We start from the raw sequence: 19,672 nt of genomic DNA, 5'->3' as shown, positions 1-19,672 counted from the left end.
CTTTATTCCTTCTCTGTGACTTAACTACAGTAGAATTGGTTGTTGAATTTTTCTCCAAAAACTCAGTTTACAGTCTTAGGGGGAAAGGAGGAGAGAGGAGCAGGAAGGGATTTCTAGAGGTTGAGGTCCATTAAGGTTAGACGACCAAATGATTAAGCACTGAATGTGGGACTTAACAGAGCTGCGTTCTGCTCTGAGTTCTGGTAATGTGTCTCTCTGGCTTAAAATCAGTTGTTCTATATGAAGTTGTGCAATGAGGTCCGTTCTGGCTTGACTTCAGTAAGACTCTACACAATAGATCCACTTGTGGTACGTTTTATTTCTTTTTTTTTTTTTGACTAAAAATGAATGGTGAACAACATGTTCTTGCCTCAGTAGTTAGGATTTGGATAAGAAAACCACGTTTTTTTTGTCAAGTGATGACTTGTAGAAAAATCTGCTTGAATTGAGCTAAATGGAAAAAATGTCACCTAGCTAACATGAATTTTTCCTGCTATTTTTAAAGAACTATAGACTCAATTTATCTGTAAATTTACTGTTTCACGAAGGCACAAACACAAGTAAATACATTTAATAACCATCATTATTGTTGAAAAATTAAGCGTGGAATAATTTGGTATGGGAGAGGTAGCAGGGAAAAAGGAAGGTGAGACCTTATACTTCAACTTTCTATTTGTGGAAGAGGAATTCAAGCCAAGCTACTCTGTTCTGCTCCCTGGGATTGCAAATGCCCTGTTTATCCTTGTCAAATACTAAAACATAAAATATTTCTTTTGTTTCCATAACATATTTTTCAGTGTTGCAGCCAATACTACAGGCGTTCACATTGTGCCCAAACCTGGTGTAATTTGATTCTAGTGATAAATCTGACTGTTGGAAATGCCTGCAAATACTTAAGAAAGGACTCATATACAGTTTCTTAATGCTCAATTCCTTTCTGAATGGTTATTTGTATTCAGAACTCTGAAGTCTTTGCAATGATATTTTAAAATCCAGCAGCATTGTAGGTTGGTAGTTGGTACCTAACTTACTGTATTGTTTTTGTTGGTATGTCAGGTAGCAGATCAGCAGTCAGCTATGTTTGGAGAATGCTGCTTTCACCCAGGAGATGTTAAACTGACAATGGGAACAGGTGGTTTCTGGAATGTGAATACTGGAGAGCATCTCTTTGCATCACGGAGAGGTAAGATAGTGAAATTTTTGTTTTAGAGTACTTCACATTACTTGACAGCTGTTAATGATGAGGGTACAAAAAGGAATAAAACAGGGCTATGCTTTTCCTTCTGTCTTTAGGTGTAGAAAAACAGATTGAAAGTGTTTTCAGAACAGAAGGCTGTGGAAATTTTTTATTAGAAATGGTTATCCTGAAATACGCTTCTCAAGAAGATAATTTAAGTAACATCACTAGTAATTATGTCTGCATCCCTCCTTTTTTTTTTTGTTTTGTTTTGTTTTTCTTCACCTGTTCTTCTTGATAGCAGTATTATACAGTACAGGAATAGAGAAAAAGGGGATTGGTCCTCTGGCTTCTCACATCAAAATGTTCCAGTGGATCGCTGTAAGTTCCTCCTCTTGAACCCTTATGCTTTGAAGTACCTGCAGTGAGATAATGCAGGATTAGCAATTATTACTTTTCTTCTAAAATACTAGAAATGGGCTCCCCAATATGTTTCTAGTGTTTAAAACTTTGTTTTTCTGAACGTTTTTGTGATCTGTCAAGCTTGTTAGTTTGTCATAGATGGCTATTTGTCAAGAGAGCAACGGACAATACTGAAGTAAATTTGCTTGCACGGTTTCTCTCTGACATATTTTTAGAGTTAGTAATTTTAGGAAGCCTACAATTTAAAATGGGAGGGGTGGGGCTGGGGAGGATGACAGCAGTATGCTAAGGAGAATTCCAGCTGGTAAAGTCTGGAAGGACCTTGGCAAATACATGAGATGTGTCAGAACTGAATAGCATAGACATTGAATTCCCTATGAATGCAAATCCTTTTTAGGCTAATTAATCATGTCATTATGGTGATACTTTTACTTAGGAAAATGTATGTATGTAGTCTGTGGAAATGTAATGGCAAAAACATGCTGTAAGGTTTTTCTATTTGCTTCCTTTTAAGAAAATATTTAGCTATTGCGATCCAGTAGGAGCTGAAATCTTTAAGGCAGTGCTGTGAAACTTTTATGCGTTAGGCTGTTATTTATGTTAAAATTATTTTCCCTATGTTTTTTGGCTGTCATGTGGTATGGTTAGTAGGACAAGTTAAGTACATAGCTTTCTCAGTGCCCTGGGCATGAAATGTGATGTGTTCAATCTTTAAAGTTGACATATGTATTTAAGACTGCAAGATGAATCCCTATAGCATCCCTGTGCGAGCTATTCATTAGCTTCTGTTCTAGTTTCTGGTCTACATTTAGTTGCTATATGTGACAGTTTAAAAAAAAATAAAATGGTTTCTTCCAAGAACAACACTTCTCACAATTCAGTGATGGAAGTACATTGTATAGATTTAAAGTCTTATCTCTCTGGCAGTCTGATAGTTCTTAGTAACTCTGATCATGCCAAATGTCATGTCGATCTGTTCCCTAGAGGTAAATTATCTCAAGCTACTAGAGACTGATGTGAGCATTTTTAAGAAGGTCACGTGAGAGACTTCTCTGTCCCTAATTAGCTGTCCTTCTCTAGGACTCCTGGTGCAATGAATTGTTTGGTCTTGATTCTTTGCAGCTTCACCTTTGGTAGAAAATAAAGATTGTAAGGGGGACCTGCACCAATGATCTGGAGATACGTATATCACTTTTTCAAGAGACAAATACAAACTTTAATCTGAACAGGTGCTCCTGATTGTTTTCCATTGTAAGCACCAGAGTGCCTCCAGCACTAACCCAAGTTTCCACAATTGCACTAGTACTACCATGCCACTCTTTGGACACAGGCGAGCAAACTGGAGATGATGCTGTGAGGCACGCTTCTGTATATCAGCAGAGTCACCTTGAGAAAGCAGAGAGAATCCCTAGATCCTTCTGATGCTTTTCTGGTCCTTTAGTTATTGGGACTCATGTACCTTTGTTGCATTACCCATGATCTCTTGAGTCCTGAGCAGCGTCCCATAAAGCCTGGGTGCTTTCTTCACTCCAACAGTTACCGTACTTGGGTTGGGTGAAGTTTTTATTGCAGTGGCCACTGAATGCTTAGGGTCTTACCAAGTGACCTGAAAAACCATTTGTCCAGCTGCAGTGCTGGAGAACATCTACTGTTCAGCTAGTTAACAAAGTCTTTTTGCTTTAGTATTAAAAGCAGTACTCTGCAGGACTTTTGTGCTATGTTCTTACTAATACAAATATCAAACAAGAACATCTTTGTGTTCACACTGACTGTTTTAAGTAGTGTGTCTCTCTTTTCTTTGTTAATGTTTCAACATATCCATGGGGGAGCAAGGGGGAGAACAAATCATCAGGTTTATCCTCATTATTGGCAGTTTATTTCTAATGTGCTAGTACCTTCAAGTAGACAGCTCTTTGAAAGGTGCTGTACTGTGTTTTCAAATAAACTAACAGTGTTTGCCCTATGTATTTCTGCCTTTCTTCTGAGGGAAAAGGAAAAAAAATTTCAAAGTAATTGAATTTTTTTTTTTGAGTCACTGCAAAGCCAAAACTATTTGGTGGAAATCATAACTTCCTGCAGATCCCATAATGTAAACCACAGAAGTGCTAATATTTTGTAATTACAGCCAAAATATGTCACCAAATATTTTTAATCAGTTTGGGTGTTTCTTTTGTTTTTCACATTAGGGAAACATACAGGTAAAATGATATAGCTAACTGTCAGTAGCCTTTGTTGGGGACAAAGGTGGGCAAATTGTGAAACTTGTTTTCGTTTTTGCTTTCTATGTGAGGAAGCATTGCATATTGTATCACTTTCATCCTCTTCTAAGAATAAGACCTATGTTCTAAGTTTGCGTTGCCTTTTTTTTTGTGTGTGTGTATATGTCTGTTTTAGTGTTTGTGCTTCCCGTCTGAAAGCCCAGCCTTCATGTTTTATGTTTTGGGGAAACCGTTAGGGAAAATTAGATGGATTTAAAACAAATAGGAAAACATTGATAAATTTTTAAGTATATACAATCTCTTATCATACTAAAAAAAAAACCAGTAAGTGCAGATAGCTCTTCTCTTTAGTTTAAGGAGGGTTATTTTGTAATTTGATAGTGTTTTGGGATTTTTTTAGGTTAACTTTGGTTTAACAAGCTGTTGTTCAAGTCTCCTGTAATGCCATCACTAAATATTTAAACAATATGTTTAACCTTTATCAGTGACTTTTTTTTTTTTTTTTTTAGCTTGAATTCTGTAAAGGAATTGAATAAAAAATTTTTTTTTTTAGTTGGGTTTATTGTGGGGGGTGCTTGTATATGTTTTTCTGGAAACATTTAATTGAACTAGGTGTTTTGTTTTGTTTCATGGAAAATAATTAAGGTCTGTATCCACTGATTGGTTGGAAGATTGGGGAAGAAGTTGTTTACTTAACTGAAGGCTGTATGTCAGACATTGGCACTGCCATAAAATGGGCTCAGGATATAAGTAAGTCATTCTTTAATTTTATAGAGGGTAAAATATATTACTACTTAAGAAACTGTTTTATGTTACTGGCCTTGGGTTTATTATCCATAATTGAAGAAACTAGCCTACATGTTTTGGACAGTGGAAAATGCACAGTCTTATTAGTAGGTCCTTTGCTGAGTGTGTTTACTGCAGGGAGTTTGGTTTGCACAATCATCTCTTCTTCAGACTCTGCCACTCAGACCCTCCTACCTGTGTAGGCTTTTACTTTCCTGAAACATTTTACTCCTCGCTTGCTTTCTCTTGAGCATGACAAAATCCTGATGCCTTCTTTTGTCTTTTTTAAAGCTGGTATCCAGACCTGAATAGAAATGGTGTGAAGGAGACCTGTCTAAAGTTAGATGTGTGCTGTTTTAGGGTATTGGGACTTGAATTTTTAGTTGAGGAGAAGCACAGAAATTGACTACCGATTAAATCTAGGTAGCATGATTTTAAGTGCAGTATTCCACAAATGCTGTAATGCTTTTGAGAGATCTCTAGCTGTACATCTTGGAATTAGTAACAGGTTTGAGTTATGTGAAAATAACATGAAGAACCTTATTTTTAAAAGTAATGGTGTTGTGTATGTTGCTTCACGTAGAAGTAATGTGCCTGTTGGCTGTGACTGTTATGTAATGAAAAGATTTGCATTCCAATTTAATAAAAGACTAAGCAAAATACTAACACAGTAGTAGCTGATGTTCAAAACCACTGATTGTTTATAGGACAACAGTTCTAAGTGTTCTAACAGACTGCTTACCTGGTTTACTTGGAAATTTAGTACTCCTTTACTGGGATACAAAACATGAATTAGTGTCTCAAACCTTGGGTTATCTGGGGAAGGTTTTCCTGAAGCGTAGCTCACCGCAAAATTCCACATTTCTTGAAGTTGTCAGCTTCTGGTGCATATGTGTATATACATGCTCAGGTATGTGCCCTTAAGAACTAAGCAGGACTCAGATTGGTCCTCAGGTCTTCATTGTTCAATGTTTGACTGAGCCTAGAGAATAACAGCCACTAGGCTTTGAGGAAATTACTCAATTCAATACACAGTTCAGTGCTGCAAATAGAAGATTCAGTGGTACATATATAAGCTTGCTATTTCAAATTCCATAATTTAAATGGATACTTATCCATATGGAACTTACCAGTACTTAAAATGGATGATACTGGTATATGCAGAGCAAGAGTATAAAGGATTTTTAGCTAGCTAGTAGTGAAATGGACATGACCTACAGTTGTTACCACAGGCAAAAACTGGGGAAGTTTTAGAGGGACATAAAAAAATAGGCATGCTGCTTTAAACTCTCTAATAAGCAAGACCTTTATTTTCTGGAAACATGATTGTAGAGAAGCAGAATTCAGAAACTTTTATCAGCTTTACAAATAAAGGGAAGGGTAAAACTTTTGCTCTACAGAAGAAATTGGGCCAAAACACAAAGTAAGCTAATGGCCTCAGTAAGGATGATGAGGCTCAACATGGATGAAGATGAGACATATAATAGTGGTAAAGGTTTGGAAATAGGAATTTCTGCAGCAAGACAAACTTAATTTAATGTGCTTCTTTTAGTGGGATCAGATCCATTTTAAGAATTTTGAAAAAGTAGTATCTGGAATGTCAAGGTGAAGTCAATCTTACTTAATTTTTTCATTTTTTGTCCTGGCATAGAGGTTCTAGATATAGTTCAGTAATAGCAAATACAATACGAAGGAAAAGATGTGATTTAGGCTTGTTAGTCTGGGCACAGTAGAATGCAAAGCTTTCAAACAAATTTGTGAAAGTTTCAAAGGTAAATTGACACTCCTGGTAAGTTACCAAGATGGGTTTTTCAAAGATAAATTGAGCTAGATTAACCTAATTTATCTTTGATAGGAGAATTTACTTTTTAGACAAGAAGAGCAATAGCTCTCATTTAGACCTATAGTCTTCTGTAAAAAGATGTTATGTGGCCATGTAAGGCATTATTAAAACTACAGAAGATGGGTGTTAGTAGAAGAATTGCATGTGGGTGCAGAACTAGCTAAAGAGGGTTGTCTATAGAGTTGTGTAAGGGGACATATGGCTAGACAGAGGATAAAAGTAGTGTCTATCAAAGAGGTCATACTAGGACCTACCTTATTTATATTTATGTATCAGTTACTTGTGAAAATATTAAGGGTGCTGATAAAACATGGTGGGTATTAAGGACTTTCTCAGTAGTCATTTGGTGCTTGGGCTGACAATAACAACATCTTTGGGGGAAGAAAACATGGTTTATGTTTTGCAAATACAGGTTTTTAGCATACTTAGGGTGCCATTGTTAGCATTCTCAATTCCCATTTTTGTCTATTTGGAAAGCTAATGATCTCTTACAGGATGCAAAGATTAAAAGGCTATAGCATAACAGATACGAGAGGATCCTTTTGAGTTTAGTCTTCATCTGATTAGTTTTTTGTTTGTTTTTTTTTTTTAATGTGACTGATGGACATGAAATACAGGAGAAGTGATTACTTTCCTTAGAACACGTAGTTCGAGCATATTACAAAAGGAAATAGTCTAACTCTAGATTTTTGTCTCTTAGTAACATATGAAGAAATTGAAGTAAATAATAAAAGCATATGACTTATGCGTCTTTACAGATCTTTTCACCAATGTAGATGAAACGGCAAAAATGGCACGGAGTATTGTTGATTCTCAAGGCGTTTGTTTTGTTCCAGGTTTTCAGGTAAAAAAACTATTATTAATATAATTGAGAATATATTTTTCATAACCCAGTTAAAATTTTAACTTTTACTTGTTTAAGGTAGCAATTTACATCTTATCACAGTATTTATTCTGTACTACTCGGGTTCTTATTGTCTGTCCCTCACCACAACATATGAAGATCATTGTCATATCAGAATGGTTAAACACCAGCCCTGCCGTGAGAAAAACCCTACAAAATAGGAAAATTACTTCCATTTTGCAAATGGAGACCTGAGGGACAGATAAACTAAATGACTTGCCCACAGTAACTTGGGCAGTGCCTGCAGAGACAGAAACTGATCCCATAGCTTTTCTGCCTCAGGCAGAGCCTTGAGACAATACTTCTAAGCACTGTTCTAAACTGATTCATTTTATTCTGCCTCTTTTCAAGATGTAGGTTGCAATTCATCCAAGTATTTAAACGTACTTAAATATGAGCAAGATTGCAAGTCCTGGTGTTATGAAAAGCAAAGTTAGTAGTACTTGGACACTTCTACTGGGAATGATCAAACTGAATATGGTAGACTTTTTTCTTAGAAGTCTTAGTAATTCATTGGTTTGAAAGTATACCAACTCATCTCTCTGTGTGTTTCTAAAAGTTTTGTTTGTTGGGTTTTTTTGATCTTCATTGCTCTACCATACTCAGTTTGATCATTTCCAGAGCTAGTGTTTTTTTCTAAAGAAACGTAACATCCTTAAGCTTACCTTTGTGTAAGTCCTGTATGTTAATGGAACAAGGCAAAGAAAAATTTCATTTCTTCTACAGGTGGCCCATCTACCTTCTCTTAAACAGCTGCCTTAATCATTAGATCTATTTTTAGGGGTATAGAGCTTGATTATGCCAAGATGCTTCCATTTAGCATTTACTGTGAGTAATTGTGCTATGAATAAGCAAGCGTTGAGCCATGCCAAATTCCAATATTTGCAGACAGGAATTCTGAGGTAGACAAATGTTAGTCTGAAGCTTTTTTGAACCTTTAATTCTATTAATATTCAAGTTCTAGAGATGTTGGTTAAAATTCTTGTTTGTTTGTTCAGTTTTTGTTTATTTTTGCGGGCTTTTCTGCCCCTCGCTTTCTTGACACTGTCTCCAGAAGGAACCCCTGCTAACTTCTTGGTAAACATTGATTCAATCTCTTTTTTTCCCTAATTCTAATACTCCCAGTCCAAATTTAGAAGCTGTACTTAGAAAACAGAATAGATTTGTCTTTAACTGTGACATCTAGTAACCGCTAACAGTATCCACCAATGTGGATTTCTTTGCCTTTTGAAAGCCCTGTTTATTCCAGCGGACTGTGCTTATTTAGTAGCCTCACAGTAACAGATTCTGTATCAGTTTAGAAACTGAGTGGATTAAATGGCATGAAAAGGGACATGAACAGAGTTCAACACTTCTGGGACTGTAGTGTATCTTTTTAGCTTCACTGGCTAGATGTTAACACAAATTGATTCTATTATAATGTTTCTTAGACCTCAGAATAATAGTAGTTAGGGAGGGTTCTTATGAAGCTCATATGTTGATTTCCTACACAGAGTAAAATGTTTCTCTATTCGTCCATATTAAGGCAATAAGAACAAGTTTCTTTCTTACGGATTCTACTGCTGTGGTGAAGTGCACCAAGAGGAGCGTCGTTGTGAAAGTGTATTTGAAATTGAGTGAATATGTACATTAATCATTTTTCCTTTTACTCATTCTGCTAGAAACAGACAGGGGTTTCCAGGCTTAATTTGCTGTGGTTAATAGTAACAAGAAAAACTTAGGACTTTTCTTTGGGGTGTATGCATATATATATATATATATGCATTGCTACTTTTTTTTTTTTAAAGATTGATTCTTTCAGGATACTCACCCTTATGTAGAATATAAGTCTATACTTTTTATTTGTTATCTTGTATATGAAAATCTGTAAACTTGGAAGCTGTGAATCCTTATTATGCTACTGGGCTGGACAAGTGGTTCCATTCTTAGAATGGGAAGGGTACTTGTATATGGAAAAAAATTTTAATATTTTCTTTGACTTTAATGCAGAAGTTTCTTCTATTTAGGAACTTTTGCAAAATGCCACTTTTTCTTTTGGCTGTGTGTATCTATCCGTAGGTCATTTTTAAATTGTTTTTAACATATGAGAGCATTTTCTTAACTTTATAAATATGTATGTGTGTATTTTATAAGCATGAAATTCAGGCTTCTGGTGAGTATTGTCATAATTGATATTTAGCACAATACAACTAGAATGGATTGTTTCAATTTAAAAATTACTATCTACGGTGAAAATAAGATTTAACATTGTCACAAACCAGGTACAGACCAGCAAACTAATATTTTGTGATGAAGTTCGTCAGAGGAGTGGAGGGGTGAGGATGAGATTCATCAATCAATCTTCTAGTTCTCCTGCAAAAAAAAGACAATGTAGTGACCATTAGAATTTTAGTTTGAGTCTGTTTATCAGTGTCACTGATAACAGGCTGTAGTATAAACTAATAAAAAGTATTACCATCCTTTTCAGTGTTACTTTTAAAAGACAGTTCATCTTTCAGCAGTTCAGGAGTGTTTAAAAAAATAAAAAAAAGGGGGGTGTGTGTGAAATCTTGCTAGAGAGGAGCAATATCAGTGTGCCCTGTCCTAGACACTTAAAGTGTACACTATATGTATTTTAAAGAGAAATCATACAGATTAGTGTTATTTAGTATGTCAAATTGGCAAGAAGTCACGTAAACCTTTTGCTGTTGAAAGAAGCTATTTAAACTGTTCACTGAGTTAGCTGAAATAACACTATATACCTCTTACATATTGTTTTCAATTTTCTTCTTTCACTATGCTGCCTGTAATTGTCGTAAGTTATTTTTTTTTTCCTCTTACTATTTGACTCCTTTCTCAAAAGCCTACAAATACAATTCACTGAACTCGTGGTGAAATCTTCTCTGCAGGTTTCTGTGAATGACCCATATTTATGTGCCTCTTTCACGGGGCTGAAACCTTCCACTACCAGAAGCCATCTTGTACGAGCTATATTGGAATCTGTAGCTTTCAGGTACTGTTTGCTTAATTATCTTGCTTATATTTTCTTATGTTTGCTTTTATTTTCACCAGCAATGTTAAATGGATACATGAACTTCTGCAGTTTGTAAAATATCAATCGGAGTAATCCATTACTGTTACATTGAAAAGGAGTTTTAGCTGCTTCCCTTTTTTTTCTTTAACGCTTTACAAACTTGTATATATTTTTAGTTCAGAATTTTTGTTATTAAGTAACCACATACAGATTCTTAAAATACATTGTTTTCTGCATGTTCTAAAAATGTTTTCTGTTTAAAGTTTGTCCTTACTCTCCTGACAGTGTTTTTTCAGAAGCTGTAGCCCACTCCAGCTGTGTTTAAAGCATCCCTGAAGCTGGAAGTTTTCTATTAGCTCTTTGCCTAAAGTTTGAAATTTCGGTGTTTTATAGAACATGGTAATAGGTAGGCATCTTAAACATCTTTAAAGATGTGAGTGGACAAAAAATTCCAGATCTAACTGTCAAGGTCAAAGATATTACTGCTAGTCACTGATGATACCACATCAGTAGCTCACTGTGGAACAGATTGGTTCTGCCTTGCAAACCCACCCATCATGCCTCAAACTGAAGTTGAATATGGTTTGAGCCTGGCTCACACTGCACTGTGGCCAATTGGGGAGCACTGGTATGATTCCTTCCATCTAGTCATCAGCTCTGCTTTGGGCATAATAACCTCCTGCAAAGAGGCAAAAAGGATGTCTGGAGGAAGGTAACATTCTGAATTGCTGCAACAATGCATATGGGGTTTTTTCTGCACTTGTAAGAGGAACAAGAGATGCAGTAATTCCTGAACTGAAGCATGGGTCTCTTGAAAACAGGTCTCTTACCTCATTCAAATATCTAACTAGAAAAGGGTAGGGATTCTTTGTGTTTAGATTTTCTCGCATTAAATGAAATGGTTTCAGAACAAGTCAAACTTACAGCCTTCAGACGTTCCCCTTAAAGAACAGCTAGATAAACTCCATTTTACACTCTGTCAGCCTACTTTTCTCACTCTAAACCACTTGTTACATTGACAATTGCATCTTGTCTGTAGAAACCTAACAGCAATTTCAGATGGGAAAAATGTACCTTCTACAGTGACTTGCTATAGAATGGGCTGTGATTTAGCCATACATGTCCCTCCGTAATGATGTGTAACAAAGACCAGTTTCAGTCTTTTTTTCCTTTTTAATTATGCATTCTGGAAACTTGTTAGCTATTGCAGCAGTTCTGACACAACTGAGGCATTTTTTGCCCTGTATTTTATTTTCTGACTATGTAAATACTGGAAACACTTTATGGAATATATAATACTTAATTCAACTAAATATTTTTTTAAAGAAACAAACAGCTTTATGATACCATTGTGAAGAAGGTACGCATTCCTCTTCAAACTATTCGGTAAGTTCCATTAACTTGTAGATTTGTTATATAGAAGTTTGATTTTAAATAGGCGTGAACTTTATTACACATTTTATCTTACTGTAAAAATTCTGCTGCTGAGAAATAGATGATTACCAAGCCAAATGTTAATGTAACTTAAGTGGCAGTAGATTCTACCCAGAGAAGGGTTGGTTCTTAATTAAACTGTTGGCATTAGTGATTGTCAGTAGGTGAGTAATGAATTGCTCTAATTAGTAAAAAAAGGCAAATCCGTGTTTTCAGGTAGCACTAGAGTGCATATAGCAATGCCTACCACAAAGGTCTTTTACCCTTTATTATCATTCTTCCATACTGAAATTTTTTGTGCTGGCTCTCTCATGGACTGAATATTTTTTGAAGATGTCAGTTAAAACTGGATCTATTTGTGAGGGAAAGAGGGAGAATATTTTTGCAATTCAATTGTTAAGACGTTGGTTTTGCTTCAATCTTTGAAGAAGCAAATCAAATTTAGTGAGGTAACGGTGATCCCTAGAACATGCTTTTCACAACATCTTGAAAAAATTTAGCTGATTTATGTGTTGCTGGAAAACTATGTTGCATATTTTTGTAGGTACTTTGCTTGAACACACCAGTTGTCTTAAAGTCTCAAGCCCTCTCACGCTGAGAAGGCTCTCCAGAATTTCTCCTTCTGGCAGCCAGGGGTCATCGCGATGCCACGGTCAAGAACATCGAGGAGAGCTTGTGGCTTTTTTCCTGATACCCGTGCAAAGGAAGAAATAGACAGAAATGGAGACAGTTGAGAGATCAGACTTTTGAGTAGTGGAAGAAAAGTGAAAGTACAAAGTGGGGGGAGGTAAAAGTTTCTGTCTTCCATCACATACTGGGACAGAGTAGGCAAAGATGAAGGAACAGCCAGGCTTGGGGTTTTAATGAAGAGGAAAAGATTAAAAGTATTGGAATTTTTGATTCCTTAGGAAGCTTTTTTACATAGAAAATTGCATCCAGAATTTGAGAAGTCATGTTAAGACTGCAAATTAAAAAATGGGAAGTGTGGAAGTACTGCCTAGGGAATAATAGAATCCTGATCGCATTTACATTATAATGTAAACTGTAAATTGTATGATTATATTCTGTTCTATTAATATAAAATTGCTGTTTCATATAGTGACTGTAATAGTTAACTATGATCGGTAGCAATTCAGCTTATGGATTAAGCATTACAAGATAATGGGATACACTTAATGGATTTTTTCAGTAGGGTTGTAAACTGATCTCCCATCCTTTTGTCCACACATCTTTAGTATCTATCCATTAACTTTTATTTTTTCGTTGTTGTTGTTTTTATCCCATAAACATGGTCATTCCCTTTTTAGCTATTGTCCTGTATCCCTTGTTTCTTCCCAGTCTCTGGCTCCTACAAGCTCCTACGAAGTTGTCATTTTCATTAGTCCTCTACATTCCTATTAGTTCTCTTTGCTTCATCTCAACATCGTCAAGGAAAGCACAGAGAAGGAACCCTCATTTTTAGTCCTCACGTCCTACGTTGTAGCAGTCTGCGGCAGCCTTTACAAGGATGATCCTGGTGATCCCTGGAGTCCTGGAATGTCACCTATTTACTTGTTCTGTGAAGTAGCACATCCCCAGTCAAATGGCATGTAGGAACTTTGAGCTAGAAGATGTACTGTACAGACTGAATCTTCAAAGTATCTAGCAGCAAAATTCAGCTAAATGTAAAACTGAGTATTTGGAAATTTTCTTTCTTTTTTCCCCTTGTAACTTGAATCAAATGGACGTCTTATTTTTACAGAAGAAGGAAAATACATGTCACTGGCATTAAGAAAGTGACTTTGCCAGTTAAAGGGTTTTATGCTGTAGTGCAGAGGTGGTAACCCTGCATGTACAATTGTACAAACAAGCAAAACCCGGTAACATCACCAATCAGGCAGTGTCTCCTGATTTTACTTTCAGAAACGGCCAAAACATTTATGCAAAAGTTTTCTGAGGCATCATGTAGGATAGAAGATTTCAGCTGGCATATATTGAAGATTTCTAAGCAGCTGTTGAGTTTTATTACCCAACACTTTCTATAGTAATAAACAGTAGATGTCTTTACCACGCCACATTTGACAGAACAGCTCCATACCTGGCTGGTATTGGAGTCCAACAGCATAACGAACCAATCTATGACAATTCAAAGATTGCTTTTTGTTATAGTTATTTTTTGTTTGCAAGAGTGATTACTTTGCACCACTAGTAATCACTCTCAGATGATTAAAGATCAGCATTGATAAGTTCTAATTTTCTCCATTAAAAGGGTCTCCAACATGATGCAATCGGGAAAATAGGTAGATGGAAGCCTCATTCTCATCTTCCTCATAAAAAGAAGCAACCGTGAAGGCATTTTAGCTAACTAGTACAAACATTTGGTAGTAATGAAAAAAAGTACTTTTCCTGTTCTGAGAACACTTGAAAGGGTTTGTTTAATGTAATGGTTTTGACTGTTGTCATGTTGTGGTGATAACTATGTGAAGGTTCTCTTATAAACCCTAATGTTTCAACCAGGATGATGTAGAGTTTTAGAAGACAGAGCTTTCAAAGCTTTTGATAATGTGTCTGTCCTATGTCCCTGTCTGTCTACCATTACTCCCCCAGTTTATAGGCATTCTTTTTTTCTCTAGGCACCTTGTGCCAGCCTCTAAATTTGCCCATAAAATGGAAATGTATTTGTGCATGAGTGACAGGAAGATTTATGCATAGGTGTGAAAACCTAGAAGTTGTTTTCAGTAATGTTGGCAATAAGCATTTGAACTAAATGCATTTTTTTAACTTCTTTTTCCCCTCTCCCTATAGAGCTGATGGAGGTGTCAGTAATAATAGTTTTGTCATGCAGATGACTTCAGATTTAATTAATAAGAAAATAGAAAAACCTGCAAATGCAGACATGTCTAGTCTTGGTGCAGCTTTTCTAGCAGGCCTTGCTTCAGGTATGTATACATTTAAAGGGGTTTTGTTTTTCCCTTCATAATGCATGTTTGTAAATACAGAGGAAAAAAAAACAACAGACAAAACCAGGGCATAACTTCAAATAATTGTAAAAACTTCCCAAAGGATTACTTTAGCCATTTTTGTGGGAATCCAAGGTAAGCAGTGTTCGTGTTTCACTGTATAGTGCTTTGTACCCATGTACTGGTATTTGATGGACCAAAGAACAGGTGGTAACATCATACATAAGCCAAATCAAGGACTTTATTTGTATTTCTAACACAACGTCCCAATATGCTGAGCAGTTGTGTGCTTGTTTAGTTTTACATAAATGAATAGTGACAGTGAGTTTAATGGGAAAAGTGTCTGTGTATATGTTTGTAAGATTCATTTACATTCAGAAGGATACACTACTGGAGAAGAAAGAAGTGAACCCTGTCTTTGCTGCCTCCCTGTTTCTTGACCCGGACACCCTGCATCCCTTCCCATATTTGCACTGCCTGGAGCGGTGCTCAGTGGGGATGCGTCATGTGAGGAGGAAGCTTACGTGCAGCTGTGTCATTCCTACTGAAGCTGTGTCCTGTCATCTGTGAACCGAGTCTTTATTCTTCATGGTTTTCACAGAAATTAACACAATGGAAGTACAAAGTAAATTATTAATAGGAAAAAAGAATCCAACTCTACTCACACAGAATTGTTCTATATAATTAACCAGACTTAAAACTACAAACTCTCAATGGTTTTGCTTAATATCCATCTACAAAATAAACTTTCATTAACTTCATTAAATTGCTTTGATAAGTAAATAACACAACTGGAAGATAAAAATGATATGCTCAGGTAAGACTTAGCAATTAAAACTGCAAGAAAGCTGCAGCCCTTGACAGACAATGATTCAATAACATAAATTAATCTGAATACATAACACCAGCTGTTGTCTGCCATTTGTGCAATTTTTAAGATGGTAGGAAAGCAACTAGTGCTAAGTCTTGGTTTCTGTGGCCCTTCTTCATTGAGAGGGAGCTGCAGCCGAAAGCACAGTGTAGATGAAACCTAAGGGAACTTCAGTGTACCAGAGCTGTTCCTTGGAAACCATCCCAGTTAAGCAGATGTGCTGTTGTCAGGATTCCAAACAAGTGGATGCTATTGGAAAGGAGTTTCACAATGTTAAAAATATGCTTCCCTCTGAGAAAGTTGTTGGTTGAGTAAAGAAAAGCTGTCATGATTTCTTACTGTGTTTCTGCTTTGGATCACTTGGAAATAAATTAAAACAACTCAAAAATAACATATTTGCAGTTGAGCTTCAGAATGAACTTTCTGCTTATAGGATTTTGGACTGACAAAGAACAACTAAAGAAGCTAAGGCGAATAGAAGCAGTTTTTGAGCCCCAGAAGGACTTGGAGGAATACAAACCTGCTATGGATACCTGGCTACAAGCAATGAAACACTCCCCACGCTGGTAGAAATTGACATTTTAATTATAGAAGAATTAAAATGTTTTAATTCAAGGTTATAAAATCTTGACATTAACAGAACAGAACAGTAAAAACTGTAACTGAAATTTGTGATGGTATATATATAAAACTATACAGTACTTCAGTTACCCCCCTGCTGCTAGATTACTTACCACACCATAATGAACCTTCATATCATCCCTATGACAGCTGTAGTCCAGCTGCAGCATTTGTGTCCCTTCAGTGACCTCCTTTGGGTGGCCCAGCTGCTTGAATCCTACCATGTATTAGAGATAGGGAGTTTTTTCCTATCATGAGTTTTCTACTGAGGAGCTTGCCTCCATTTGGATTTTTAATATATGTGGTATGTTAATCATCAAGGAAGGGTTAAAGGCACATGCGCTTCCCTAGGCATTTCTAAGAAACGCAAAACAATTGTTGGGGGGTGGGTTGTGATGAACTTGATTGTGTACAAAGATATTTTCTTATTAGTAGCCTGTTACCACCTTTTGGTTGACTTTCTAAGGAAGCATTTGATCCAGCTCTGTGATGACATTTTTGTGCACTAAATTAAGATGAAATACAAAAGTAAGTAGGCCTTCAGTACCCCATTAAAAAAAAAAAATCAGGATTTTTGTAGCTGATGGTTCCTATCTAGCTTGTAGCTCAATTTTTTAAAATTTTATAAAGACCAAAAGCTATATTACCTGGCATGGCTAATACAAATACATTAAAAGTAGTTGAAGGTATGCTATCTAACTTGTAAAAATCTGTAACATTAGTATTTTCAAGCCCATTGTTAAATCCTAGTAGTATTATTAACTAAAGGGGGGGTCAAAAGTCTATTTTTGAAGCTATGAATTACTTTTCTATTTTTTAAACAAATAAATTATAATTAAAGAAATGTGTAGTTAATTATTCTTATGTATTTCTTTATCAGTAATCTTAAATTACAATAATTTTCTCAGGAGTATGTGTAAATCAGCTTCAAAAATGTAAAATTATTAAACAGCTTAATTTCAGAATAATATCAAATTCAAGCTGTGGGTGATTGTGTTCCACGGGCACTGGAGAAAATAAATGTTTATAGATTTAACATTACTGGAGAAGGCCAAAGAACTATCATTCGCTTTTTCTTGTGCTGAAATATGGAAGGTCAAATCATACACCATTCCCTCAGTTTCTTTCACAGTCATCTACTCTGAGTTGGCACATCTACTCTAGCTGTGGTGTTCTTCAAACTAGATCTCATTTGCCTGTCACCCTTAGTTTAACATACCATTTTTTTAATTCTTCTGTTACTTTCTCTCCTTCAACCTGTGCTATGTCTTGGCACATTTTTTTTTCCGCTGGGTATCCTTCAAGTTGCAGAGACCATTCTCTCCTGAACCTACTCCACTGGGGATCCTGAACTGAAGTTCAGGAACAGGTCTGTTTGCTGATTTCTAGTAATATGGCAGACTATACAATCTATATGGTTGATTTCTTTTTGGACCATAAAGTATGGCTGTCCAGGTGCCAAGACTCTAATGTATATAAAGTCCATTGATGAGGTTCTCTCCAGTCTTCCTCCTGCTGTAAGGTAAGAGCCTGTAGTTACAGGATATGTGGAACACTTGCTTTGCTTCAACACCTGTGTTCAGCTTGTGATTTTCTCTGTCATCTCAACCTCACTACTAAAGAAAATGCTTGTTGGCAAGAAGGTTCTACTAGGCCAAACAGAAAGACTTTCAGTCTGGCATTTTGAGCAGAAGCTTGTGCCTCAGTTGCTGGTATTCTATGCTTTGTTCTCACTGAAGGAGTTTAGTTTCATCAAAATCTGCCTAGGGATAATGTCCACCTATTACCCTCCTGATGAAGGCTCCTTGATGTATGTTCACTTAATAGTTTTGTGGTTTTGCTGGGCTTGATTAGGGTTCCCATTCCCACAGTGTTCCCAGTTGGAGTTCTAACAGGAGCTGAATCTGATTCTGTTCAAATCACTTAGCTGAAGGTAACTCAGCTAGCCATGTGCCTTACACTGCACCTTTACATGGTGGTGGTTTTCGTCCTGGCCATAGCACAGCTAGAAAGATAGAAGATACCCAAGACATTATACAGTCCTCTTGCTCTAGACAGTGTCCTAGAGGACGTATTCTGGATAACTATTTACCACTGTCACTGTTCAATTTGAAGCAGGAAATTTAACCTGTTTTCCTTTCACTAGCCTCAAATCTACAGGAGAGAAACTTCACTACAAATTAAGAATGCAGAAAGGCCTTACTATATTCACCACCTGAGCCTTTCAAATGGTCTGTGAAGTCATGTGCTCTATTGTGGAGAGGTTCAAGGCAGTGAGTATGTCTCTGAAACAAACGGGGTGTCTTTACCAAGATGGAGCAGCCTTTGGAGGTTAGAACATCTGCCATAGCCACACTTGTGATGCGTAGCTGCCCAAAGACTGAACAGACTAATGGACATCTTGAAGAAACTTGGTTACTGATCACTATGCCTATCTGTTGCAGGAAAAATTGATTTTATCTTCCCAGGAAATTTTTAATGTGCTGATATCTTAAAGTGGTACCTGTTAATTGATAATGAATTTGAAATGAGCTTTAAGCAATTAGATGCACTTTGTCTCAATTTTTTGCTACACAGAAGGGCATTTAAGACCATTGTAGAACCTCACTCGTACTAACTTTGATTTATGACAGCTTTGACTGCTGTCCTTTTTACTTATATTTAGATTTTTGCCTCGGGGGTGATTTTCGTCAGTTTGAAAAGTATATGCAATTTTATATTTGTAGTCATCCGAGTTTGGTAGTAAAGGTAACAATACAATTATAAATATTAACTAGTTTGTAGTTTTATCATTTTAAGTGATACACCATGTTGAGACTGTGAATGTTTTACTTAGGATTGGGTAGTAATGCACCTCATAAAGCATGTGAAGATTGGAAATTCAGTTGAGAGATGTGTTAATGATCTCTGGGCATCCTGCCTTGACAGATACACGTGGTGCTGATGGTAGATCATTTCATCTCAGTTTGGCAGTTTTATCATTCAAAACGACATACAGTCCTATTACATATGTGGGGATGACATAGCATGAAAAATCCCTCTGATGTTGGAGGGATCTTATTACTACTGCATTAATTATTGTATGTCAAGGGAAAGGGCAGATAAAATAGTCTTCAGATAGTTGAAAATACTGAGCAGACACTATGAGTTTTCTTACATAACTAAGGAAAGAATTGTCAGCTATGTTTAAAATCTCACTGTAATGAACTTTACCAAGTTTTTTGAGTACTGTTTTCTTTTAAGCAGTGTTTTCTTCTCTCCTATAGCAGCTAATTTTATGTAAAATTAATTCAGTTGCTCTCATCTGGTTTTGACAAGAGCATTTATACTTGCTTTCCTGTCAGAAGAAGTAAGAAAGGAAAATACTGAGTTCCTGTTTCAGCCTGCTGGCTTCTTTTTGGTATAATCTCTGTAGCAAGATCCTTCAACTAGTCCCAGTGTT

General features: G+C 36.3%; 1 protein-coding gene across 3 annotated transcripts in view; it reads left to right on the top strand.

Annotated features, from left to right (window-relative positions):
- The window catches only part of GK5 (glycerol kinase 5), a 28,774-nt gene extending 9,316 nt beyond the window's left edge, over positions 1-19,458 (top strand). The window contains exons 10-16 of one of the 3 annotated variants that reach the window (XM_069792234.1): positions 1,057-1,183; positions 4,465-4,569; positions 7,207-7,292; positions 10,241-10,344; positions 11,692-11,751; positions 14,584-14,717; positions 16,043-19,458. In XM_069792234.1, coding sequence (XP_069648335.1) covers positions 1,057-1,183; positions 4,465-4,569; positions 7,207-7,292; positions 10,241-10,344; positions 11,692-11,751; positions 14,584-14,717; positions 16,043-16,179 — 753 coding nt within the window. In that variant the 3' untranslated portion in view covers positions 16,180-19,458. The other 2 variants (XM_069792235.1, XM_069792236.1) reach the window with 2 other exon arrangements.
- The last annotated feature ends 214 nt before the right edge of the window (positions 19,459-19,672 follow it).

The sequence above is a fragment of the Haliaeetus albicilla genome, chromosome 9 (genome assembly GCF_947461875.1).
Source record: "Haliaeetus albicilla chromosome 9, bHalAlb1.1, whole genome shotgun sequence".
NCBI lineage: Eukaryota > Metazoa > Chordata > Aves > Accipitriformes > Accipitridae > Haliaeetus > Haliaeetus albicilla.
Note: the sequence above shows the minus strand (reverse complement) of the source record. Positions and strands in the feature narration are given on the sequence as shown.